This window comes from Varanus komodoensis, unplaced genomic scaffold (genome assembly GCF_004798865.1).
Source record: "Varanus komodoensis strain SLA01 unplaced genomic scaffold, ASM479886v1 scaffold1, whole genome shotgun sequence".
Classification (NCBI taxonomy): Eukaryota; Metazoa; Chordata; class Lepidosauria; order Squamata; family Varanidae; genus Varanus; species Varanus komodoensis.
In genome coordinates this window covers 110,497,126-110,524,880 of record NW_025335268.1, presented here as the reverse complement: position 1 = coordinate 110,524,880, position 27,755 = coordinate 110,497,126, and the positions used below count along the sequence as shown (strand labels likewise).

Here is a 27,755-nt window from a genome sequence, read left to right as displayed (position 1 = left end):
ATATTGTACACATTTTAAGATTAATTTTATAATGTCTAACTTAATTGCAGGAAACATAAAATCATGTACACTGTACAGTATGAATACATACACTTTTAAAATAAACAAAACATTAACATAAAATGTAGGCGTAATTCAAAAATTATTTAAACTTATTTTACTGTTCATTGATAGTTATTTTTTAACTAGGCCGGATAGTCACGAGCCGGATAGTCGAGAGTCTACTGTACAATTATTCTGAAAATGAGACCAAATAAAAGTGTGTTTTATTTGGAAACAGTCTATAACCCGAAAGAGAACATTCGGTAGGGATGTGTGAAAAATCTGGCTCGAGGATGGGAATTGGTCGGATTCCTCGGCTCAGCTTCCTGGCCTCTGCTCCTGCCCCCCGCCCTCCCATTCTCTCTACCCTGTCCATCTTATGCAAAGTGTTCACATAGGTGTCTGGCAGGAAGTGAGCCCAAGCATGCACACACACCACCCATATGCCCACTGTGCAAGTAGAGTTCTGCTTTTATACACGACCTGCAAACTTTGCATATTTTGCACAGATGTTTATTCCTTATTAGTATATTTTCTCTTTTAAAGACCTCAAAGCAACTTGAATATCCTTCTCCTCCTGCTCCCAATCTTATCCCCACAACAATTCATGAGATAGGTTAGGCTGAGTGTTTGTGACTGGCCCAAAAACATTAAGTTGGCCCCACAGCTGATTACATACTTCGCTGTTTGAACAGAGAAGCTGCTAGTATTCCAGAGCAGCCATGGATTTGATCTTGGCTCAGCTTGCTTCCTCTGGTCAAAAGTTCAATGAAAACAAGAGTCAGATTCTGGCCTGATCTTGTGAACATGGTGACCTACCCACAAACCTAAAACAATTTTCTATTTGTAATTGTTTTTGTATTTTCTCTTTGGATATCGGCTTGCTCGTAAGATACTAAGAAAGCAATCCTTTGGTCCCTTGAAGAACGTCACAGGGACCATAGCATGTCACATAATAAGATCAGAGACATCAGAAAGGGGGGATGGAAATGTGACCCACTCCCCTTGCAGCCTCACACAAAAGAATCATGCCAGCTGCTTCTCTGAGATTAGAAATTCAATCTCAGAGAGAGGGGAAATTGGGCATTCTGGTGGGCAGGAATGGGATGGTACCAGAGATGCCAGGATATGAGGTGAAAAGCCTACCTAGCAAGATCTAAGGGACAGAAAAACAGAGAAGTGAACATCACCTTTGCTGTTCCTCCAGCCCTCCAACCCTCATTATCAAGTTTCAATTTCAAATCTCCAAAACTAACTGTAGGACTGTCTCCTAACAAAATTATCACTATGGAAAAACTTATGAAAAATTATGCCATCATATTAATGAGTTTTGTTTCAGCTCATATTAACAGTTCTGAAAAAAACTCTTTGGGCTGCTTTCCTTCAGGACCAGCCACTGCATTCAAACAAACCCACATATTATGATGTTCTCAAAGAATGCAGCACAGCTAGCTTTTGCAAAAGAAACAATCAAGCTAGATGCCTTTAAGTTATCTAACATTGTTCACACTTCTTTTGACCCTGTGAAGATAAAAATCCATGTATATAAACTGAAAAATCATTCTAAACCTTCCAGAAAGCAGGACAAATTATCTTCAATCCATTTAAAGTTTACAGATTATTCAGAATCACAATCTGATTAAGACTGAAAACTTCTAGTGCCATCCAATATCAACAGATTTCTTTTGGCTCCTAAAAGCTCATTCAAGCTATAGGATACACAAAAAAATAATGTTGTTGGGATATTACCTCTGAATGCAGACCGCACTATTCTTTGCATTTACTTCAAATGCATGTCGATATAGGGAAGGGATGCTGCCATCTAATACTGGGAAGTTTCTCATATGCTGTTTAGCTTTTAGTTTGAAGCTCACAGAAGAGGAATGAATCATCTTATGAGGAACCAAGTTGACAGATTTTACTCTATCCTCACAGGTCAGTAGATTCAGTATTTGCTGTCTGCCCATGCCAAATTCCTGACACTTCTTCTTGGAAGGCTGGAACAATGGAAAGCAAGATACAGACAAGAAGCATCGTGGATATCGGGAGACCAGAATCAAAGTAATATGGTTCCACATGACCCTGGAATGATACAATATATCTTATTTTTAAAATGCATATCCCAATTCACCCCTTAGTTAATACAAAAATAAAACAATAAATATAACAAGACAAAATAATCTAGCATATATTTAGAACATATAATCAACTATTTAAAATCATGTGTGGATTCTACCATATAAAATTGTTTTGCTAGAGCAAAATTCTGCTAGTCAATGTAATGCTATTTCAATATTACAATGTATGCAAGATAAAAGATGTCTTGTATAAGATATATACAAGGAGCAAGATATAATAATCAGTGGGATGGTATAAATTGGTGACCTTCACCAGCAGGGGTTGGACGCAGTGGTCTTCTTGGCTTCTTCCAACTCTACTGTTCTATGATTTTACGTGAAATCCTTTTGTAAAGGGATAAACAATGGAAATCAATTTAAGATGCTCCAGCTCTTGCACCCTGAAGCTTAGAGCTATCCCCACAATTATTTTCTGTGTATTGTTCTCATAACATACTTTTACTATTTAAATTTTCATTTTGCTGAGCTACATTGGGGCAGGATTTATTAACATATATAATTCTTGGGATTTACACTGAATTTGAATATTTGCATATTTCAACACATCTTTTACCAAAAGTATTAGTTTGTTGTACTTTGCATGAATTACATTGTTTTTAAATCTGTAATACTTGTGGGGAAGAAATATTAACTATTTAGTTTGAGCTAATAATCTATGTACAATGTCTGCAATAATAAACAATATTGAAAGTAAGTAGTAATGTCTGAAATACAGAAACACCCTGATGTGTGACAGCAAAAAAATTAATCCGGACAATAATGCTGGGCCAGATCAAGTTTTCACCTAGTCCTGTATCTTGTTTTCAGTTATATCCAAACACAGGAGGTGGTTGAGGCCCCATCGGTGAGGGTGTTCAGGGATAGGCTAGACATGCACATGGTGGGCATGTCGTGAGTGGAGCCGGCCGGGGGTCAGACTAGACGGTCCCGAAGACCCCTTCTGACTCGCTCTGTTTCTATGTTTCTAAATCTTCTGAGCCCACAGAAAAGGCACAAAAGCAACACTCAGCAGCATACTTCTGAACTCTGTAGTTCCATTTAGCTTATATTGATTTTCACCTAAATCATGGCTATTAGCTATTAACATGCAAATCTCCATTAAGTTATCTAACCCATACCCACACTTTTTGAAGCTTCTGGCATTCATCACTTCTTATGCAATTGAATTTTCTAAGTTTATTCACTCTTCTGCATTGTCCCAGGTCTCTGATATTCCTTTTGCAATTAGGTGTTCAAAACTGTACAAGGCATTTCAAATGTCCTTACACTGTAAGCCTCTTACGATAAAATATTAATATTTAGAATACCTGTTAACACTAACCTCATGGGATAGAGGAGGAGATAAATCAAATAAATAAACCCAGGTAGTCACCCCATTGATTTTGTAAAGGTATTTTGATACATGCATTCTAGCAAGTCATTCACAGACGGAGGGTTCTTAGTGTTAATAAGATGCAGGGAGGGTGGTTATTGGTTGGTTGGTTGTTGATTTAACAGTTTCCACAGTAAGAAACAGAAAAAATTACGGAAAAACATGTGATGCTTACACGTCAATGGAGTCACCTAAATATGGACACTCACACACACACACACACACACACACACATAAAACACCCTGTGAATGAAGCAGGATGAAATCCTTATCTGGAAGCATTCGCAATCTCTGGCATAAGACACACAGAGGGGTTGGATCCACCTTTGCCCACTGAGATTACAAGAGTGTGTAAATAACATGGCTAATCCATCGCGTGTCTTTAAAAAAATGTTATGACACTATTTCTTGGTCTTTTCGTTTTGGACTGTCTGAATTGGTAAATAACCCAACAGCAAGATGTTTACAACTCCAAGATAAAAAGGAATTTCTGCAAGTGTACAGGTGGCGGCCGCAAGTGTTAGGAAAAAAGTAAGTCCTAAATTCCAAGCATTCACCACGATTGTGCCTTAATTCCTCAAAGAAATGTAAGTCTTAACTGAGCTCCCCCAAGAAAAGCCTAAACTCACCGCTTGTATCCAGGCCTTTTGGCGAAGCCTCGCCCCACTCTAGCGGCACGTGACCCACGTTCTCGCGACGGGACAACCCTTCGCAGAACCCTGATACCCTCCCGGAACTTCCGCCCTCCCGGTGCTTTGGCGCGCATGCATGGTTTGTGCTGTATCCTTCCGCGCCGGCGTTCTGGCACGTGCGGGGCTTCTCCTCCTACGTGCAGCTTGAATAAGGGGAGCTGTTGCAGTGGCATGGAACTGCTGTGGGGTCGCTCCGACAAAGTGCAGCTGGCACGCGATCCTCTGTTGCCTCGCTGCCTTCTTTCCTTGGTTTCCCCGAGTATTTCAGCCCATATTGCCCATTTCTCTTCCTCCCGCGATTGCCCTTGCATTTTCTTATTCAATCTCGCCGTCTCTACCTCAACTAAATTTAATCTTGCATTTATTTATTAATTTTTCATAGTGATTGCCAGTCAGACTTAATCCTGTTCATTTTAATGAGTTTAAGTAGGACTAACGTTGGTTCAATCCAATGTATTAATCCTGTGTTGCTGTATAACAAAATGTATGCTTTGGTTCTGGAAACTGATGGCGATTAAGAGGCCTGTCGTTTTTTCTTTGCCTTCCTTTGTAGATTGCTGAAACATTTTATGTGTTAAATGGTATTTTGAGCTATTCGAACTTGAGGTAGTGGAAGGGCCTCATCTGTTGTGCCTGGCTGATCACTTTATTTTGACAATGGATACTTCATTCCTCTGGTCTTATCCCCAAGCATATTTTTATTTAATGGCACAATCCTGTTCATGTTTAGACAGACAGAAACTAAAACTCTGCAGAGAAAACCCTGCATGTAGAATTTTTTCTATCTAAATATACTTAATATAGCACCCTAAACTTGATAACTGTGGTACTGCTTTGCTTCTTTAGAAAGTAAAATTCCACAAAAAAAACCTGTTAATTTTGCTATGAAAAGAGCTAGTGATAAAAAGAGCATTCATGATAATACAAGATCACCAGTTAAGGAATAGTTTCTAGCCTTACATATTTATTTGAAATGTTTTTACAGTTAAGCCAAAATCTCTCCCAAAGTGTCTTACACAGATAATACATATAAAAGTCCCCGTTCCAAGGTTTTCAGTCTAAAAGACATACAGGCAAGGAAAAAGGAATGAAAACGTGGAAGGAATCAAGCTTGGATTTAATAAGTATATTTAGCCTGATGGAATGCTGGATGACAGCTGAAGGAAACCAAAAGCAGCTAGTCTCTTTGAAACAGTGATGGGGTAGCTTTGGGACAACTTGAGTAAAATAGCTTAAGGAGAAGTTAAATTGACTGATGAGAGAGTTTTGATGTGTTAATTATGTAGCACTATCTTACAAATTAACACAAATTCCTCACCGTTTTTCCAATGAGCTTATACTGGAATACATGGTTCTTTTCCCTAGTGTTTATACTTAGTAATGATCGTATTCCTTCTCAGATAAACAGCTTATTGTGGTGAGGGGAGTTCAGAGTGTCAAAGAATCCAAGAGCAATGTGGCCAGGAGTCTCAGTAGGCTGGTTTCCTAGCAGGGTCACCCAAGGGAAAATGTAAAATACATCCACCTTCTTCAAGAGTAATGGTCACATCAGCAAAAGAGAGTTGATACTTCTAATGGTGAAGGGGCAGGGAAACTGCTGAAGGGCAGCTTTTGTGCACCAACTGTAGTTGAAGGGGAGACTGGCAGAGCATCCTTCAGAGACAGTGGCAGTGCTGTCAAGAGTACCTCACCTGGGCCTCCTGCAGTTAAAGCAAGCAAATATCAGTATGAGCCGCAGGCCTTTTCTAACACAGAGGAGGACCTCCAAAAATGATCTTAAGGCATGGGTAAATACACATGGGTGGAGATGATCCTTCCAATAATCAGGTCCTAAGCTGTTTAAAGCTTTATATGTTAATACAAGCACTTTGAAGTGGCCTGGACTGCAATTGGTTACCAGTAAAGATTGTAAAGACTAGTGATACGTGATCTTGTCTACTAGTCCCTGTAAGCAAACATGCTGCTCTGCTGTGTATCAGTTGCAACTTCTGGAACATTTTCAAGGGCAGCTCCATGTAAAGCATGTTACTGTAGTCAAGCCAAGAGGTTACCAGGGCATGAATTACTGTTGCCAGATTCTGCCTGTCCAGATAAGAACAAGCTTGGTAAATCAGCCAATGGAAGGTGCTTCTGGTTACAGAGCCCACCTGGTGTTTTGGGGGCAGCTCTGGGTCCAGAAGCATCCCCAAACTCCTGTCTCTGTCCTTTGGGGGAGTGCAACCCCATCCAGAGTTTTTGCCCCATTCAGGTTTTTTCTGAAGGTTTTTTTATACTTCTGTAGAGCTCAATTACCCTATTGTTTCTCAGTGGCTCCATTTTGGCTGCAGTCCTGTCAGCACTCTTTGGAGTTTGCTATTAAAGAGGATTACTATACTGACCAGGAACATATAACATTGCTGGTTGTGTTGGTGTTAAAAATATGGTGTAACCTTAGGAGATAAGCAACCAGAACTTTGAGCAGAAAAATATTAGGTGCCTTTCACTTACTCTCTATTCTTCTCGACACCAGGTGAAAACCTTTTTATTTGCCTGGCATTTCAATAGTTAAATTTTTACCACTGCTATGCCTCTGTGCTGATTCAGTTTCAATTGCTATGGTTTTATTATTTGTTGTCTTATTGTTTTATGTCTTCCTTGTTTTTGTTGTTTTTAACTTATGTTAACTGCCCAGAAAGCTTTGCCTATTGGATGGTATTAAAAATAGATAGATAGATAGCATTTATATCCTGCTTTTCCTCCTTTTGCAAGGAACACAAGGCAGCTTACAGAGTTGTTCTCTCCATTGTATCCTCTAACACAGGGGTCCTCAAACTTTTTCAACAGGGGGCCAGTTCACTATCCCTCAGACTGTTGCGGGGCTGGACTGTAGTTTGAAAAAAAAAATGAACAAATTCATATGCACACTGCACATTAAAAAATTAATTAAAATTAAAAATTAATGTAAATTAATTAAAAGTAAAATTAATGTACAAATAATTAACATTTTAAAAATTAAAAAATGTTTGCTTGCTTGCTCGGAGAAGGCCACACAGCCTGTCCACTCCTGGGCTCAGTGAGGTGGCAGCGGGTTACTCAGAGAAGGCTGCACAGCCCCCAGGCTCACATAATTAAAAACAGAGAAAAAATGTTATATTTTTTTCTTACCTTCAATACTTTTTTAGCGTCTTTGTCTCTCTCTCTCTTCTGCCCTCTTCTGTTTCCTGCTCCGTATTCCCGCTCTCTATATGCATGCAGTGGGGGAGAGGGGGCGGGGGAGAGCCAGCACACGCACAGTTGAGCTTTTACAATTAGGCGCATGCACCGGCTCTCTGCTCATTTTCAAAGAATGCCTGCACCAGCTCAGAGCTTTTGGACTCGCTCGGAGATTGTTTTTTCCAAGCGAGTCCAAAACCTCTGAGGTGGGCCGGATAAATGAGCATGGCAGATCGAATCTGGGCCACAGGCCATAGTTTGAGGACCCATGCTCTAACAGCTCTGAGAGGTAGGCTAGGCTGAGTGGCTAGCCCAAAGTAACTCAGTGTGCTTTGTGGCTGAATAAAGACTAGCACCCAAATCTCCTGAGTTCTAGTCCTACACCACAAGTAGTAAGCCAAGTGTAATTCTTTCAGAATTGGGGGAGACCTCATGGAGAAATTTGCTACCCAACTTGCATTTTGTTAGCTGTCCTGTAGAGGTCTCCAGATGTACTGTTCATTACTTTCTCTTTTGATATGTAGTTCAGTGGTAGACTTTAGTCTTGCAGGAGCCCCCTTTTTTCTGAAACCCCAATATCTACTACAAGAGTCTGGTGCAAAAGACAGAATTAAAGAATCCTGAGCTCAGGCATTCATTTTAAATAATTTGTTCTATATCAGAATTGAATGGCTCACTCAGTCCTCTAAGCCATCTTCAGCAGTAGAATTGTGGGGAGTCTTTACTTTGCAGTTATTAAAAAGCATTTGGAAGTCAGAAATCCCTGTTGATCTAAGGCAGATCACTCAGAGATCTATGAATAGGTCCTGATCAACTTTCTTTCCAATCCTGCTATACATTGTTAAAATTTTGTGAACATTTTAATCTGCCTTAAGATAGGAAAGGTATTCAGGAATTTCAATTCCTGAATGATTTGCCAGTGCTTGGTGACCCAAAATCACTAAGTTTGACTATCTGCTGAAATTATTACTAATATTGCTGTAGTTTTTGTATTTAATGCATGGATGCAAAATGCAAGATGGGTGCAAAAAGAAAGAGCTAGTCTGTTGAGTACAAGAAAGGAATCGTGGAGGACTCTCAGGGCAAGAGTCTTACAGCTTTTGTAAGAAAAAATAAGACACACCTAAAAATAAGCCCTAATGCATCTCTTGGAGCAAAAATTTATATAAGACCCGGTCTTATTTTCAGGGAAACATGGTATATCCTTCTCCTGCAGTTTGATAGAATGGCTGCTGTCAGGAGCCCAGTAATCAGAAATAGGATTCATTGTGTTCAGCGGGGCTCACTTAGTAATATGAGTTTTAGGATTGCAGCCTTAAGGTGGGTGGAAAGACATCTTCAGCAACACTGTTATCAATATACTATACACAAAAGTCTGGGATTGAAAATAGAACAGAATGTATAAGAATTATTGTTCCCTTCTAATAAAATTGGTGAATCTCCTGTTCTAGTTGCCAGATGACTATAGAAAGTAAATTTACTGTATTATCCTACATATTCTGGTTCTTTGTTATGTTATCTAACTTCTGCTAAAGGAATACTCTGATTTAACATGCTTTAAAAAAAGCCAAGTGATAGATACCCTAATGTTACTAATCATATATTCTGAGCAAACCAGCAATGTGTTCCTTAGAATGTCTGCAATTAGACTGCTTCTCTGGAAATCCGTAACAACCAGAGATCCTATGTTTATTCCCCAGTTAACATTCTGAGGTTGATCCATTTTTTAACAATGCATCAGCTTGTAAAACCTGAAGGCATAAGTAATCTCTGTTTTTCTAATTGGCTATCTAGACCACTTATTTTCACTAGTTATTCGCACTAAGTGGCAAATTCCACTATTGAATAAAGCAGCGCATCTTTGTCAGAAAGTCACAGGTCTCAAACTCTCAGAAAAGATGAGGCCTCACAGATATTCTTTCTTACAAGGAATGCTGGACTCTGAAACAAAAGACTGTACTCAAATAGGTAAAATGTAAATAGCTAAACTAGATCAATTTTATAAACTTATTGTACAGCTCTGTGTAATTTGGTGCCTTCTTTTTCCAGTTTTCCTCAATCAACCTTTCTTTTTCATTTGGCTTCAATATTTTAAAAAGATTTCTCTAGAATTTTCTCTTACCTTTACCCATCTATTAAGACAAGTTGTTAAATCTACTCCCTTGTGTTGCAGTGACAATACACAATGTTCTGGGGGTGTTGGGTAAATGCAAAGTGCCACCTTTAATTTTTTTCCTAGAGGTGGGTTGAAAGCATGGGCCCTTGGCAGTATAGTTTAAAACTCTCTTAAGCAGCTGGACAACCCTTTCTGAACCTGGTCTACCTGTACGTTTTGGGCTATAGCTTCCATGATCCCTGACCAGTAACCACCCTGATTAGGGCTGGTCAGAATAGTGGTCCAAAACACCTAGAGGCTACCCTTCTACATGACTTAGAGTCCTCCTCCTGCCACTGTATTCTCACAAGAACCCTGTGGCAGTCAGTCAGTTACTGGCCCAAAGTGACCTTCATGGCCAAGTGGGGATTAGAACCCAGGCCTCCCCACCCATACACCACAGTTGCTCTCACAGATATTTGTCACAACAGCTACACTTTCACATCCTTTTGATAAACACTTGACTCAATTTGATTCAATTTCAATTCACACTGTTATGAACAGTAATTGAATATGTTCTAGCTGCTTAGAATGTGTACAGCTTCTGTGCATGGGTAAATAGCTATCGAGGGTTTCCCAACCTCATGCTTTTCACTTTTTGTATTTCACTTGCGAAGTACAATGTGACAATGAACTCAGAATGAGAGGTATCTGGCCTCTGATTCCCAAAGCAATAATGTTTCTTCACATATGAAGGGAGAAAAACATGACATTAATGGACTTTTCTTTCATGACTAAAGGACCGCTGTCTTAATGATGTCAGATTTGAAATCTGTTAGTCTTTGCAAAATTATGGGGTTTCTCCTCTAAATTTTCCTTTAAAATAATACCTATTCCTGTCACTGCCAGACTTCTGCAGCCTTTGTTCTCTCAGTCTGTTGGACTATAGTTCACATCATTCCCAGTTCAGATCATCAGTTTGGTGAAGTCTGAACAAAACAATTGATAACACTCAACCATTGACAATCATTCATGGAGACAGGCAGGCAGGCAGGCAGACACAGACACACACAGGGAAGGAGGGAGGCAGGCAGGAAAGGCAAATTGTTCAACAATTGTTAATGGACCTTGACTTCAACTAATATAAGTGATGTGTCTTATGCATTCAAAGATTGCTGACAATGTCAGGATTGGTTGTTTTGGTGCCATCTTGGGTAATTGGGGGATAAATATGAGGATGTTAACTATGAATAGACGAGTACCATTTGTAATACAGTTGGAAGTGTCTTTTATACAGATCATTCCATTATTTAATATTTTCTTTTAATTAAATGACATCACAACTCCTTTGCTGTTGCATTTATTAGGTAGATGAATTTTAGTTGCCTATGGAACAAGATACTTAGCCAAAGGCATGTGCTTTTATTTCTCATTCTAAGCACCAAAAACTATAGGCTGCATATACTTGTCTGCACAATTCCTTGGGCTAAAAAAACTGCAGCCTTCTGCTCATGAAATTACCATTAAAATAATTTTCAATGTAGGAAATCCCTTCCTGGTTACAAATAAAGTGGAAACAAAATTACACATTATCAGAGGACCAAGGTGCCTTGAGTTACAAATACATTTCATTCAATCAGTGCAAAAAGTTGGAATAAATGTTTGGACTAGGTGCAGCTTTTGGCTAGTCCCAGTTCTGCTCACACTTAAGAAATTGGTGCAGCATGCTTACTTAATATATGGCTGGTGTTTGTATTACAAGTATAAGGCATGTTTATGATAGAAGTACTGTTCATTACTCACATGTGTATACCACTTTCCAATGCAGTTATCAAAGAGGTTGGCATATAATAAATATATAAACTGATATCCATTCTGCTGTTTCAGAAATGGCAGGAAAAACTAGCAAATCATTTGAGGGAACAGAATATGGTACTAAGACCATATTTCATTAAGTAGCAGCATAAATATTAACCATTTTTGTAGCAGAGTGGATCAGTTAAAGTCATGATTGTCATGCTTATTGTTTAGGAAAAGTAAGTATAGTTTCAGATATTGTACTCTGGGCTACGAACAGAACCATATTTTTTTAATGATTTGGCTCGAAATGCTTGTAGTACTATAAGACAGAAAATGCATTTCCAGGCTCCTCAATACTGCCAAGTCTATAGCTTTAACAAAGAGACCACAGAGCAAGCTGCCCCTGGTTCTGTAGCGCTTGACTGCTACTTACCATCCAAGTTTGCTTTCTGGAACCTGTCATTGTTACATGATAGTCCCTGATTGCTGCCAGATGACTCCCATTCCTGCAGGCACCGACTGGCCATTGCTTTCTTTCCAGGAAATCCATACACAGGCATCAAGCATGGTTTCCTAAAGTCTTTGGTAATCGTTCAGCTACTAGGATTGCTCATAATGTGACCTTGATATCTTGCACAGCTAGATGGTGAAAGAAAAGTGCCACTTCAGTCAAGACCCAGTACAAGTTCCCAAACAACCACTTCAGTTAAAACCAAGCTCTATAGTTAGGCTCTTTATCAGGGTTGTGATTTTGGACAGCTAAGAACCAGGGTATAAAATTAAGAATACTTGCTTTCAGGGCATTTTTAAAGATAGAAAAAAATGTCTCGGCCAGCCCATTCTCCTTTTGGATATCATCATCATCGATATCATCACCATCATCTTGATATACTAGAATACTATATGTATCATCATCATCATCATCATCATCATACATTTCTGTACCTTCCATAGCCAAAGCTCTCTGGGCAGTTGACAACATTTAAGTCACCCATCCAGATTTCAACCAGGTCTGACGCTGCTTACCTTCCAAGTTTAGGCAGGATCAGGCACTTCAGGATATATGTGATGGAAAGGCTTATGCCTTCTTTGGATCATATTCTTCAGGTAAGGTTGACACTATGGAAGCATAGCAAGAGAAATGTTCAGTGAAATTGTCAGGGGTAACTGTACAGGAATCATGCTGGCTGAACTGAAATGTAACAAAACACTGCAAAATGGATTTTAGAACACTTCTGCTACATAAGACACAGAAATGTAGGTTTGCGCTACATTTGAACAAGGGTCACCTATGGTTTCTTTGCAGCACTTGGAAATCTTTGTTCACTAAAATGGGTCACAACATTTTTTACCAATTTAACACTGAAGATTCTTGCTTCCCTGTCAGTATGTTTTTGTAATCTTTCCAGATGCCAGCTATGCACAGCAGAGAGCTTCCAGTCTAGTAAAAGAACATTTTCGATCTCTGAACAAATGACTATAATGAGACAGAATGAAATCATCTGTACAGTTTTAACCTTTGCTCTTGGCATTTGTGATACCGTCAGTTTTAGGAATGTAATAACAGTCTTGTTCAGCCTGGGAGCCATATAAAACATCAAATACTTAGGACTGTAACAATGTGAGTCCTGTAAATGGAGTTATTTTACTTTCACATTTTTATTCTTCCACATAGCTCAGGCTGGTTACTAATAATATTTAAAACCAACAGCCAGAATGTATGTATATGAAGGAAATAGGAGCAGCGAAAAACCAATAAAACTACTGGATTAAATAGGAGATAAAATTAATCCACAGGTAAAAATGTAAAACCAGGTCAACTGTCAGAACTGAATGCCTCCCAAAATAAATCCTTTTTATAAACCCCACCGATGACAATAACAGAATCAACAGTGTAATTCTTTATAAATCTACTTAGATGTATGACCCTTGAGGATGGATGATTTACAGATATCCTGGTGAAACTGTAGGTTCTATTTTTGTTTACAAGCACAGTTTAATCCAGACATTTTTGTAAAAACAAAGGGGAGAAAAAGGAAGAGTTTATGGGAAGCAATGATTTCAATGAAACAGAAGACAGTATATAAATGTTTTAAATAAATAAAGTAGGGGTGTAGAGACTTGATTAAATCTCTTCCATTTGTGTTTCACAAAGTGACAGGTGCCTTTCATTCTGCTCTCTGCTCATTGGTGGAATTGGATTTTATGTGAATGCATTCATAAGTATTTAAACTTCCAAAACTGCTCAAATCCCCCCAAAATGCATGTTTTCATATTTTAGCCTATGGGAGGAAATGCACATTTTTGGTCAGTAGGGTTTTAAAAAACTTTTTATATTTTTCTGCAACTACATTTTTATAAAATTATGGAAAGTTTTCCATATCCATATCTTCACATCCATGGAATATGCAACTCAGGAAAATCCAGTCTGCTGCAGAATCATTATGTCATATTCATAGACGTAGAAAAACTTAATGCAAAGAAATGTGAAAGCTGATTATAATTTATAGAGCAGCCCTCTTTCCATGCTCCTACTTTCTGGCATTATCAGGGTTCACAGAGATGTGATTTTTCTAATAGTGAGGAGGACTTAACCATTTTACACCAAGCACAGTTATTCTATAAATATTTATTTACTTTATTTCTATGTTTCTTTTTTTACCAACAATGTCATTCAGAGTGACTTACAGAAACAAGTTAAAATCAATAAATATATTGTTGATTTTGCTCATATACTGTCTTTAAATATTTCTTAATATGAACCCTGTGTATTAAAGATAATTATAGAAAGAAATTGATGGCATGGTATTTCTTGATGAAGATTACAACAGGAAAGGAAAACAAGACAAAGCACAGGGCATGCATTACCAATACAGATTTCTGCAAGCAGAGACATCTTTGTCTAGACAAATCCCCCATCTGATGCCTTTTCTTTACTTTTATCTTTTTACTCTTAACATGATATGTGATTTGAGTATGGAACTCTGATTGGCTATTGTACTCTTTTAATCCCTCTCATATTTATTCATCTCTGAAATTTACTTTTATAGTTTCTGGCTTTGACTTGTCGTGTGCACAAACCTCATTGTGCAAGCATTCCTATAAGGTTCTCTTCTGCTCAGGCAAGCTTCCAATAATAACTTGCAAGAAATATCAGTTCAGCAGCCATGTAAGTTAAGCCCTTTTGCTATACCTGGTAGGACCATTCGGCTAAAATCGCCTGTAGTGGCAACTGAACTGAGAAAAATGGGGGAAAGACAGTGTGAATTAAGAAGACTGAGGGAAGACAGAACTGGCAAAGGCAGTGGCAAAAACAAACAAACAGACTGTAAGGAGACAGGGCTGCCCTGAGTATGAAAAAAGATGGAGATGAAGAAAGGACAATTGAAATTTTGGTTGGGCAGGTTAGAAGTGCAAGCTTGCTCCAAAATGATTTCTGGAGGAGAAAATCTGGGATCAAGAGTGATCTGAAAGGAATATAATATTTGGGAAGAATTATTTTGAAGGAATGAAGAGGACACAAATCAGATTTCACCGAATGCACTTGTAGACTTAACAGGAAAAAATGATCTTCAGCATATAAGTGACAGCGGAAATGGTGTTTGGGTAGGACTGGTTACTTCATAAAATAATCCCTGGAGTGTTAGAATCCATGCTTCACCTAATATACAGTTCCGTTTTCAATCAAAGCCAACAGATGCTTCTGGACTTGTAGGCTGAGCAGAAAGGCTGTATGCCTGGGTCTGGCTCATTGTGGCTTACAGCAGTTAATAAATCTCTCTTCCTTGTGAATAGATCTAATCTTTTCTGAGGGTTCAATGACCTCTAAACTAGTGGTCATCACAGACCTTTCAAGAATGAATTCCATCACATTGTATTGAGAAGTGATGTAAGTAAAATTGCTCTGATTTTTGCATGATTTTTTGTTTCCCTTTTCCTTTTTGTCTCTGCAAACCTGAGATATCTTGGGAACAGGAAAGAGAAATTATTAGTGAATACTACTGCCATGGCACTGCAACACATTTAAAGGCAGGATAAATTTTGGAAGGGCAGGTTTGTGTTTGGGCTTCAGTCTCTATGTCTTTTTCCAGTTTGTGTCCTTGAGCAACCCACTGTTTCATTTTGTTTTGTTTCATTTCATTTCAATCCAGTATTGTGTGCCCAACAGTATTTTAAAAAGCCTGCCATCAGGATATGAGGATTACTGGACCTCAATACCAGGTCTTTAGAGGTATATTTTCCTGAATATGGCAAGCCTATTTAACCAAAATGGGTGATAGGTGACACTTCTAATGGGCACACCTAGGGTGATCCAGAAGACGATGTGAGCAGAACTAAAAGAGGTGTGGCCAGGAGTGGTTTGACAGGTTTCACTAACCTAGCAGGCTCTTTGATTTGGACCAGCACTGTCCACACTTCAGAAATTGCTTTGTTGAGATTTTTGAACATTATACTGCCAGAATTTTTCATCCACATTTTCAGTTTTAACTATTTTGTTAATATTACTTCTGGCTACTGTTAAGCATCAGCATTCAAGCGCATCTTACAGAACAGGAAATATGCTGTACAAAAAATAGTAATTCCTCTAGAATTTAGCCCCAATGGTCAATCAATAAATCATATAAATGAATCCAAAAAGGCCACTGAACTGTAAGCTGCACTTAGCAAATGCCATTCAGGTTTCACTTCAACATGAAGCATTGTAGCTTTGAGACTGTGCATAAATAAAAGATATGCATTTAAAGTGAAATATACTGGCATGTTCTCAGTAACAACAATTTGTGGTACTATGGTGTTCACTGGAATGGATATCATGTGAAATCTTTGCTCTGTGGGATATGCTAGCCAGGATTGATGGGTCATCCAGGCCAAAACATCTGGAGGGCAGCATGTTACCCACTCCTGCACTAAAAAGAGAAAATAACTTTTAAATATCTGTTTTGAGCTGGAATGTAACAAAACCTGCTACAAAGTTATATAAAAACTGGCATCTTAAAAGATGAAGAACTTTGCAAGAACAATTTTGCAATTTTGCAAGCTAGTTTAACAACCTTGTCAGATCATTTTGAATGTTAATAGGCCTGAACACCATCATACAGGGTGCCAGGTGGAGATCTACAGCGTGTCATTTCCAGAACAGATGATGCATACAGTAAGAAAGCCGGTTCCCTAGAAAGCTACATTTCCCATGGTGCCTGTGATGCTGCCCAACTGGTGTTCTAGAAGCCTTGGAGGCCTCTGTATTGTTACAACAATCTGTTGCTATTTATTTATTTAACACTTTTGTATGCTGCTCAAATGTGCCATAGCATCTCTGGGCGGCTCACAATTTGTGGAAAGAAGGGGGGCATCTGCTTTGGCAGAGAACAAATGAAGCCAGAATTATTTCATTATGAGCAGAGTGAAAATTTTGTGGGAGTTTAGACTTCCATTGCAAGATAATCATTTCCAAACATTTTCATTCTCTCTCTTTCTAAGGCAAGTTAAGATTATTTTTCCCATTTTTCAGACTGGAGGATAGTATGTGTAGGGCAACAGACAACACAAACATCAACTGATGTTTTCTTGACTGACAGGTAACAGTGGAGAAAGGAGTAAAGGTGCTGAAAGGAGATATAGTGAAGAATACTTCACTAGCTTGTTTACTGAGCCACTTGCTTCAGCAGCTGATTTCTGGACCTAGATTAAGAGAATAAGAATCTGAGGGACAATGAAAAATTGTAGCCTTCTTGCATACTCTTGTGGTAATAGACAGAACATCTGATATTTATGGCCTGGTCTGCAGTATTAAAGGTAGGACTGCAGTAGAAAAGGGTAGGAATGAGATGACAAAATGCCAAGGTGATAAAATAGACTGTACCACTTCAGACTGTAGTCATGAAATGTTTTCCTGCATCCAAACAAACACTACCTGCAAGTACAAATAAAGGACATGAGGGGAAATCACTTGTTGGAAGCTTTTTCTATAATGTGATATTTGCACATTAAGTAATTAAAGTAATTAAATAATTCTTTCTTAAATTTATTACTTGCGGAAAGCTTTGTACATGGGAGAAAATTGAAAAATGACATTCCTTCCTGCAACTTGAAGTGGTACATTCCACTTAGCCATCTCAGAACTGTGCCAACACAACCTGTTCACGTGCAGACAGAGCCTCCTTCACAAATGAATCATGTACGGTGTACATCAAGCAGTTACCAGAAAGCTGGGAAGCACTGCTGGCCACAATACTGGATACCTGAACTGACATCCAAAGGTAGTTGTAATCTCACATATTTAGTAAATGTTTAAAGTATGTAACTACTATGATATTGATGTGCTGTACCCAAAATTTCCCTTTGAGGACCCTATTTTTAAAAATTGCCAAAGGCTATGAATACCCCATGTCAAAGTAACTAAGAACAAGTGCCAAAACCTGTACACACTTGATCTCTGTCAAATATTTAGGTTAGCATCTTGGCATATATTTGCTTCCATTATCCCTAGGATAAGGAGCTATGTTGGGTGCTACAGTCCTGACCACTTGGGGTACTAATGAAACCTTGCACTTTAGAGTTATTGACAATAGATTCATCCTCTTCAAGCTGTTATTGTAGCCATCCAAGCCAGGAATGCTTGTGCAATGAAAGTGTTGATGAATTCCTTGGTGCTGTGCTCCCATCTAGGAAGGACTGGCCTTAGGTTGCCTTGAGAGCTATTGTTTATGGAGAGGGTGTGTACAAGATAGCCAAGAAGCAGGAGCCATACCACTATAATAGAAGTTTCTTCCAGGCTCTGTGGCCACATACAAAACAATGAGCCTACCTTTTCCTCTGCCCCATTGCTGAAGCATTCCTTGTAGGTGGCGGAATTGTCAAGGAGATGAAGTTCTTTTTGCCCAAGGTGCATCTCACAACAAGGGCACAGATGTGAGCTTTCTTTGGACAGGAGTAACTGTCATATGCTGCTCAGGAGTTGGTGGGGGCCCAGTACATTTAGTACCCAGCGACAAAGATTCCATTCCTAGGTTAACATCCAGGAGCATCCCTGAAGCCCTGTCCCTACTCCTAGCATTCTTGCCTGTTCTTGCCCAAAATGGGAAATCTAGGTGCATTCCGACCTACCCATGAACTGTTCAATACCAAGCTCTATAGACTGGGTGAAGCAATAGTCTCCCATTGTCCATTAAACATCCCAGTGGCTCTTTCTCCTGGACTTGATTCCCAAATGGGAGAAGGTCAGGTTTTTCCCCTGCTCTGGGAGGATCTTGAGGGAAACCATTAGTGGAGCAGTCAGGGGTACCACTTTGAAAGGGAAAGTCATTCCCCCCAGCATCTGAGGGATGCAGGCAGAGCCAACAACTGGTCAAGTTAAAGATTTTCTGGATCTGCTCTATTAGGAGGGTGAAGGTGCTGTACCCACACCCCATGTGTTTCTCCTTTAATCTCTCCTAGTTGATTTCTATACCTGTTGCTGTGGCAGACAACAGAAGGAGTAGGTTCAGTCCAAGTTCCATTGCTCCAGCCTCCCCCCAACAGGCAGTAGTCCACCCTTTCCTTCTTAAGTATAACACAGTCCCCAAATACAGTGCAAAGTGTAACCTACAGTTGTTGTCATTCTCGGGTTCTGGACCCTTTCAGAACAGAAATTTCAGGTCCTGGATGGGCTCACAAGTTCAACGCATCTGCTTCTGGGGATTAGTTTCCCTGGACCAATCCACAGCAGAGTCCTTCTCAGTCTCAGGTGCCCTCTTAACTCAGGTGTGACACAGCAATCCCATTGACTTTTATGGCAGTATAGGGGGTGAACAGCACTTGATGAGGTCTGGACTATGTCTCTTGGACACCTGCTGAAGGAAGACCCAGTTGCCTGGCTCAAAGTCATGCACTAGCATGTCTAATCTTAGGGGCTGCTGAATCTGGGAATACCCAAAGCCTCCTCCACACAGTGGCAATCGACCCCAGTCTCTGGCTTTTCTCCTATGGGATGGCAGACAGCTCCTGCTGACTTTACATCATGTACTGGGTGGTTCCACCACAGGGGTTGGGTCTCTGCAGTGTTCCTAGGGAACTGAGAGGCAAGAGACTGCAAGCAACCATGAGTTCTTAAAGCGCATTTTCCCAAAAGAGTCCTTATCAGAGCCTTGACCAAAATACACATTTCAGGTCATTTTAACATAAACCTTAAATGACATGTGCTCTTAAACAACCAGTACCTGGACATTTGGATGGAATCAAATCCTGTATTATGTTTTATTTTATTTATATAAGCCGTCCCGAGGCTATGTGATGGGACGGCATACAAATGCTCTAAATAAATAAATAAGCATTCATGAAGAAAATTCCAGGGGAAAGATGCTTTGCCCTGATTGTCTCACATATCTGCCTACATTCTAGGCCTGACAGATGAGGAACACACAACAATATGAGTTAGACTACTATAAGAAATTTTGGTTTCATCAGTCAAGGTTTCAGCCTGACTCACTGATCAGTCAATGGGAGTGATTAGGGAATTTAGCAATACTGCTGATAGAAACTGACTTCTTTTTCATAAGGGATGAGGCAGTCTCAGAAAATAGGAATAGTTACAGATTTGGCAATTCAGTGATTTATAATTATAAACTAATTTGAACTACACAATTAACCACAGCTACATGCATTTACATCAATACTATTTTAAACCTGAACTTCACATGGGGTGAGAAATCTTCTTCCAAGTTGGAAAGTCTCAGTCAATTTCTATTTAAACATCCAGCCTGGGCATTGCAATGACAATTTTATAGCCTCAAAATCTAAAACATGGATATTTAACCCTATTCAGAAACCAGATCAGGGAAGAAAAAGAATCACACAACCTCAGGACAGGGAAGAAAGTTTGGGTCATTTTGTTTTTGTTGTTTCTTTTTAAACAATATCTTTCTACACAGGTAATATAAGGGAACATAAGCCTTGAATGTTGTAGATTTCCCCTCTTCCTTTAACAACCCTCTTGCCTCAAAAACCTTCTCCAACACTATTTTGTATACACCTTTTTCCTTTTCTTTTGAGTGTTAGCCTAAGCCTGCCTCTGCCTCAGGAGATTCACTTTTCTGGGATTAATTATCTTGTCTTGTGGCTGAAAGTTTGGTACAAGCCAGCCATCCCTAGAAGCCCTCCACAATCTCAGTGAATCAACTCCACCAAGCAACATGGTAAGCTGCACTGGAGTCCAGTCCCCTCAATGGGGACCCTCATCGCACATAACTTGCCCTCTGGCCAAATGGGGGCTGCCAGTTAGGGCATTCATGCTTCCAAAGTTCATCTCCTTTTTCTCCTGTCTGCTTACACTCAATGAGCAATTTTAACCAGCTTAGGAGAGGCTCAGTCAGCCCATCTTCAACTTTGATACAGCTTCCCTCTTATCTCAACCACACTCTGTCCCATAAAGAATGCACTCAATAGCTTTTTATTCTCTTCAGCCTCTGGATCCAAATCAGTAATCGACACAGTGCATCCTTTAATCTTTCTAAAAATTTAGACAGTGCAATAACAGGAAAAACATGGTCAGCTTGCCCCATTCTCCCAAGCTCTTGTAACTGATCTTCAGCCAATTGAAAACCTTGTTGCTTCACAAGGCTCCTCTCCTTGGAAATAAGAAAAAAAAATTTTTTTTTCGATTAATATCCTGCCTTTTTCCTACAAAGGGCTCAAGGCAGCTTACATCATTCTCCTCCTCCATCTTATCCCCACAACAACAACCCTGTGAGGTAGGTTGGGCTGAGAGTCTGTGATTGGCACAAAGTCACCCAGGTGGCTCCATGGCTGAGCGGGGACTAGAACCCAGATCGCCTGAGTCGCAGTCCCATGTACTTAACCACTACACCACACTCGCTCTCCAGTGCAATAGGATTTTGCAGTCCCGCTCCCTCATACAGTGTAAGCTTTTCATTCCCCCCTCTTCCATCTCCATTCTCACGCATTTATTTATTTATTCAAAACTTTTGTATGCCGTCACCACATCCCTCAGCATCTCGGCATCTCGGGACAGCTCACAACACATACAATTAAAAACAATAAAACTCATGCACACACTGCAACTCTCACTCCAAGCCAGAAAAAACAGTGATGCATGCTCATGCTCTAAGCATTTCCCTTCCTGTCTATACAGTAGAGGTATTGTGGCACAGTGGGTGGCATACAAAGGTTTTTAATAAATAAATAAATACATAAATGCATAAATTCCTTGTTCTGACCCCTTCTTGATGGCCATGGCCTTTCCCCACCTCCAGGTTCATAGCACTTTCATCAGAAAATTGTCAGAAGAAAATTAACTCTTTTTTTGGCGGGGGAGGAGGTGATATAATCATTTTCTCCTCCCAGTGTCTTAAATTCCTGGTACACACCTGCCAGGGCATGCCCTGTTGTGGCTTACTACGACCCTGACTCATCCCACCAAGCAGATTAGTCTTTGCCAGGTTCAGTCTTATGGGCAGTGCCCAAGGATGCTTGGGCACCAGCCTATTGCAGCTGTGCCAACCAATCCCTATCGACAGCCTCCCTCTGCTGCCCCAGAATACACTGACAGCTCTCCTGATTATCCGGGTCCTGGGCACTCTGTGGACAGAGGCACAATTACTCACCAACCAACTGTTGAATGGCTAGAACTTTTAATCATCTCACATGATTAGGCATCACAGCTTAAAGCTGCCTCCCATCATTCCCACTCTCCCCAGGACATGGACAAAAATGCCCAGTGCTGTCCTGTGGGAAGGATGCTTCCTGATTTTCCTCAGCTGCCAAGATGAGGACCTTTTAGTCCCATCTGGGGTGCCACAAAACTGTTGGACACAAAGGGTTTGATCTTGGTGTGCTCCATCCAATTAAGCACGATGAGGGTGAGAGGGAAAGAATCTAGGTTTTTACTCTTGAGAATAAGCTCAATCAGAAACAAAGGGAAATTGAGCCAGAAGGCAGCGGGCAGTGCCCTTTTATAGCCTGGATGTAATGACAGACACTCATTGGATTGAAATTCCTGCCATGAGCTCTGATTGGCACGTTTGAATTCAGGTGGGTTTTGTGCTTACCTGGGAGGCTGGGCTGCCTGAGGTTTTTAGGCTGATGCTCCAGAGAGCGATTCCTCTAAACCCCTGACCGCATGGAGACTGTGATTTCACTGAAAAGACAAGTATGTGACAGCCTGCCCTTGCTTAATGCCGGCCAGCCAGGTATGTCCGACACTGTGATACTCTCCCAGTTAGCAAAGACTGCTGTCAGTTACAACATTTCCTTTTGGTCAGGCTCAGTTGAAGCAGTGACACAAATAATTCTGCATGCCTCTCTATTTGCAACTTGGGTGAGGGAGAACTGTCTGTGGCTTAATTGAGGAGAGAGAGAGATAACATGTGCTGGAGGAACTGCTAGAAGAGGTAAAGAGTAAAATTCATATTGGCAGCTCAGATAGAGCCAAAGGCACAAAGCCTTGGAATAGATTGCTCATATTCTTAGCAGCAGGGGGTATTCACATTATTATCCTTCTTACCCACTTCTTTCTTCACAGGGCATTTATTCCTGTCAGCAGAGAAATGCATTTCAAACCTCCGCAAACAAATGCATCACCACACTGTGAAATCCTGTCACACTTGCTCTTGCCAGTTCTCTTAAGGCTATATTATTGTGAAAGGTATCAATCCTGAAAAGGTGGAGGAGTTTGAAAACTCATTTCAGTCCATTTTTTACTATCTGAAGAGATAATTTAATGGAAGAAATTTTGCAATTTATGCCTTGCCAGTTTTATTCAACCTATGTAATATGGGGAGAGGGATTAAGAAGTGAAGTCTTTTTTCAGTTTCACTATGTAGTTTGCTGTTAAGATACAATCCTTCTGTAAATTTAAAATGAAATTACTTGCCTTAATGAAGCCCAGCACGTTTTTTCTTGCTTAGAAATCACTTTCCTAAGATGCTAGTTTCATGATGCATTGTGAGTTTCATTTTTTTACTACAACAGGGTGGGCAGACTTCCAACTTTGTAGTTGATTGTTACTAGAACTCTGAGATCCAGTGGGAAAGTTATTTTGTTGTTATCACTGTTAACCAATTGTCAAAAGATAGAGATCTGTCTTATACCCACCCCTAAACAACATGGAAATGTGTTTTGGGTTTCTTTTAAAGAGAATATCTGGGATAGCAGTTTCAGGAACACATTATACGAGGGGTCCCCAACCTGAGGTCCACAGGCCACATGCAGCCCACAATTTATTTCTGTGTGGCCCTGCAACCTGCTTGTTTACTGCCATCACCCTCAAGGCATTTTCCCTCAGAACCACAGTGTTCTTCCTGCCTCAAGTTGTACCACCTTCTGTGGTTTCTCCTGTACCCTTCTTACAAAAAACACAATAGCAACACTGTTTCTTCTATCATCATGGTTCCTTCTGTCAATGCCCCCCCCCCCCCGGTCTTATCCTCCATAATAGCCTTTGGGCCATTCTGGGTGCTTTGCTAGCCAGCAGAGCATAGGTGCATGTACCACTCAGCTTTTTCACTCCCTTCTTCATGCATCACCATGTTGAAGGTTATATATGTGTGTAAGGAAGATAAAGCAGCTGTGTGGATGGGTGCGGGAGATGTCTGGCCTGCTTTTGCAAAAAAGGGTAGGAAACGGAAAGTAAAAGACCTGGTATTTTTCGAAAAAGGATACAAAGTGTTTTGCATACTGAACATTTCTAGAGACTACACCCATCAAGGCTCCTCCAGCTGGCTTCCAAGGTTACTGGTGAGGACATTAATACCTTGCTTAACAGAAAACAGCCACAAAAATCACACTCACTAGGTAAGCATGTGTAGCTAGATAAAAGGATTTCATAGTCAAATATTGTTCCAGAATGCATTTCATTCAAGTTAACATTTCTTCCTTGACTTCTGAATGTTTACTTTTGATCTAAATTGGTAGGTTAATAATGTTGTTATATTTTTTATTTAAGATGTGGCCTTCTTTAGGCATTGGGCACTCTAATGTGGCCCCTATTTCCCAGGAGGTTGGGGACCACTGCATTATACCACTTGGATTTTAGGGGCAGGTACTAAAGGTAGGCATTTACAAAACAGGGGCAGAGCCTAATTCTTCAGTTCTACTGGCACCTTCCCCCTTTTAAACAGGTAGCTTCTGTGCCCTTCTCTTAACTGTAATACAGCAAAGCTTCTACATCAGTGGTAAAAGGATGTGGATGAAGATACAAATGACAGAGTGAATGCATCCCTTCTTGTGGGCCACCCTTCTTGTTCTACACAGATTTTTAAAGGGATAGGGTGATGACCTGGCAACTGGACTCTGAAAATTAGCCAGGCACCAGCAACTTGGTTTAAATTGGAAATTATAAATCTTCAGGACAGCTGAAATAATTTACACACACACATGCACACATACAGAGAGAGAGGGATACAGGGAGAGGGAGGGAGGCTCAATATAATCTAGTTCCTGCTTTAGCAACTATTGTAGGAAAGCTTAACTGCTAGCCATATACTTCATAAACCAATGTGAAAATGATTTATTTGCTTATGGAACTACAATATTGCCAAATAATGCAAAAGACCACCCATTTCCTGATGACTGATTCCCAGTGTTTCCAAAAGCAAGGGTGAAACTAAAGAAGTAAAGTTGCATTCAAAGGTGTAATGCATTTACATAATAGTCAAAGAGACAGGCTAAAATTCCATGTAGTCCAGATGCTTCTTGAATGTCTTTAGTGAGGGAGAGGCCACAACTTTCCCAGGTAATGGGTTCCATTGTTGCACTGTTCTGACAATGAGGAAATTCGTCCTGGTGTCTAGTCTAAATCTGGTTTCTTTTAACCTAAGTCCATTAGTCCATGTCCTGCACCCTGGAATAAATGAGAAGAGATCTTGTCTTTCTGCTTAGTGACAGCCTTCCAGGTGCTTGTAGAATGCTATCATATTACCCCTCAGTCTTCTCTTCTTCAGGCTGAACATGCCTAGTTCTCTCAATTTTTCCTCAAAGGCCTTTGTCTTCAGTCCCTGAATCATTCTTGTTGCCCTCCTCTGTACCCCTTCTAGAGATTCTGCATCTTTTTTAAAATGTAGGTGCCCAGAACTGGACACAGCACTCCAGGTGAGGTCTGACTAGTGCTAAGTATAGGGGAACTGATACTTCACGTTTTGGAAGTGATGTTTATTTTAATGCAGCCCAAAATAGTGTTTGCCCTTTTTGCAGCTGCATCACATTGCCAGTTCTTATTTAGCATGTGATGTACAACAACCCCAAGATCCTTCTCATTTGCAATATTTTTGAGCCAAATATTTCCCCCTTGTAATGGTGTGTTTGATTTCTTGATCCTAAGTGGAGGACTTGCCATTTGCCCCAATTGAATTTCATTATGTTATTCATTGCCCAGCATTCTAACCGATTAAGATCACCCCATGTCTTATCTCTGTCTTCCAGGGTTTTGACTATTCCACTCAGCTTTGTGTCTTTCTTTGTACTTCCCCAGCTAAATCATTAATAAAAATGTTGAAGAGTACCAGCCCCTGCTGCACCCCATTTGTCACCTCTCCGCATTTGAGAATGTACCATCGAAGAGCACTCTTTGAGTCTGATTTTGCAGCCAATTGTGGATCCACCTAATAGCTGTACTATCTAACCTGCTTTTTGCTAATTGGCTAATCCGGATGTTCTGGGGCACTTTGTCAAAAGCCTTGCTAAAGTCTAGATAGATTATATCCACAGCCTTCCCACAGTCCATTTGGAATGTTACCCAGTCAAAATATTAAATTAGATTAGTCTGGCAGGATTTGTTCTTGAGAAATCCATTTTGGCTTCCAGTACTTCGCAGGCTGTTTGTTTTATAATGTGCTTTAGAATTTTTCCAGGGATTGATGTCAGACTAAATGGTCTATAGTTATCAGATTCATCTTTTTTTCCCCTTTCTTGTGGATAGGGACAACATTAGTCCTTTTCCAGTCATCTGGCATGTCCCTGTCTTCCATGAATTCTCAAAGATAATAAATAGAGGTTCTGCTAGCTCTTTTATGACTCTGGAAATTTGAACTAATTTAGCCCAGTTAGAAGATTCTTGACCATTTGCCTGTCAATCCTGGGCTGCCATCCTGCCCCTTCACCTTTGTCAGAAAAGGTTGTAATTCTTCTTTTGGGAGAAGACTGAGTCAAAGTAGAAGCTGAGCACTTCTGCCTTTTCTTTGTTATCTGCTATCATTGTTCCATCCGTGGTAAGTAGTTGAACTCCCTTCTCTTTCATCTGTCTTTTGCTCAGTTTGCTCTGTTAGCCTCAGTTTATTCATCACTTTAGCCTTCCTGACATCATCCCTGCATTTTTTGCTACTTGCTTATAGTCTTCCTTTGTAGTGTGGCCTTCATTCCAACTCCTATACATGTCCTTTTTTGCTTTCAGATTATCTTTTGGGATTTTGTGAAGCCACATGAGCATCTTCTGTTGCCTATTACTCTTTTTCCTTGTTGGAACTGTAAGTAGTTTTGCCTTAAGCATTTCTTTTTCAAAGATATCTCACCCTTTCTGGACTCCTTTTCCCTTTCATGTGGCTTGCCATAGGACTTTGTTATCATCACAATGAATTAGTTAAAATTGGTGTTTTTGAAATCCAGGGTACATGATTGGCTACATTTAATTTTAGCTTCCTTTATTATTGATATTTCAAGTAAGAATTCATGGTCACTTTCCTTCAGAGTTCAGTAGCTGTTACTTTGTCCACTATATCTATCTTCCCTGTTGGTTAGGATCAGGTTGAGTAAAGCCATACCTCTTGCTCTGACTTCTACTTTCTGCTGGAGGGAGGAAGTTATCAGTGACACATGTTAGGAATTTCTTAGTGCAGCTGTGCTTGACATAGTTTGGCTCCAAACAGATATCAGGGAAATCCAAGTCCCCCATTGTTTGTTTCCCATACTTTGGGCATTGGTGTATAGGCATCTAAGGCCACATGAATTATTCCCTGGCTTCTTTCCTACACTTGGGAGACTAGTGTTAGGCCCAGCTAGAGTTTCTTTCTTTCACTGTTGCAGTATATATTCCTTTGTCAGTTGATGTTGCCCCCAGATATACATCTCCCTCCCTTGTAGAATTCAATTTAAAGCCCTCCTGATAAACTTCTTCATCCTGTGACCAAGTACATCCTTTCTTTTACTTGTAAGGTGCAATACATTGCTTGTCAGCACTGCATCTTCCAGGAAGATTAGTCCATGGTTCCAGAATCCACATCTTTCACATCTGTACCACAATGTAGCCAGGAAGTCACGTGGGGTATTTTTTTCCTCCTGTCTTTTCCTCTTCTATGAACTGAAAGGATTGAGAAGAAAACTATCTGGGCCCCAATGTTCTTGCTTTTCTTCTCTAAGGTTTTGAAGTCTGGTATAATTTTTTCAAAGTTCCTGTTGGCAGTGTCGTTAGTTCCTGCATGAGTGAGAAGGAAGGGATGTGT

The 27,755-nt window shown here is 40.1% G+C and overlaps 1 protein-coding gene across 6 annotated transcripts in view; it reads right to left on the bottom strand.

Moving 5' to 3' along the window:
• Positions 1 to 4,260, bottom strand: part of LOC123028578 (methylcrotonoyl-CoA carboxylase beta chain, mitochondrial-like) — a 54,065-nt gene extending 49,805 nt beyond the window's left edge. For all 6 annotated transcript variants that reach the window (XR_006415711.1, XR_006415707.1, XR_006415712.1 and 3 more), the window contains exons 1-2: positions 4,182 to 4,260; positions 1,792 to 2,124 (exon numbers count right to left, since the gene is read on the bottom strand). Coding sequence is in view for 3 of the 6 variants with exons in the window: in XM_044440608.1 (XP_044296543.1) it covers positions 1,792 to 2,120 (329 nt within the window). In the remaining 3 variants the exon portion in view is untranslated. The remainder of the gene's footprint in view (positions 1 to 1,791; positions 2,125 to 4,181) is intronic.
• Positions 4,261 to 27,755: the final 23,495 nt, after the last annotated feature.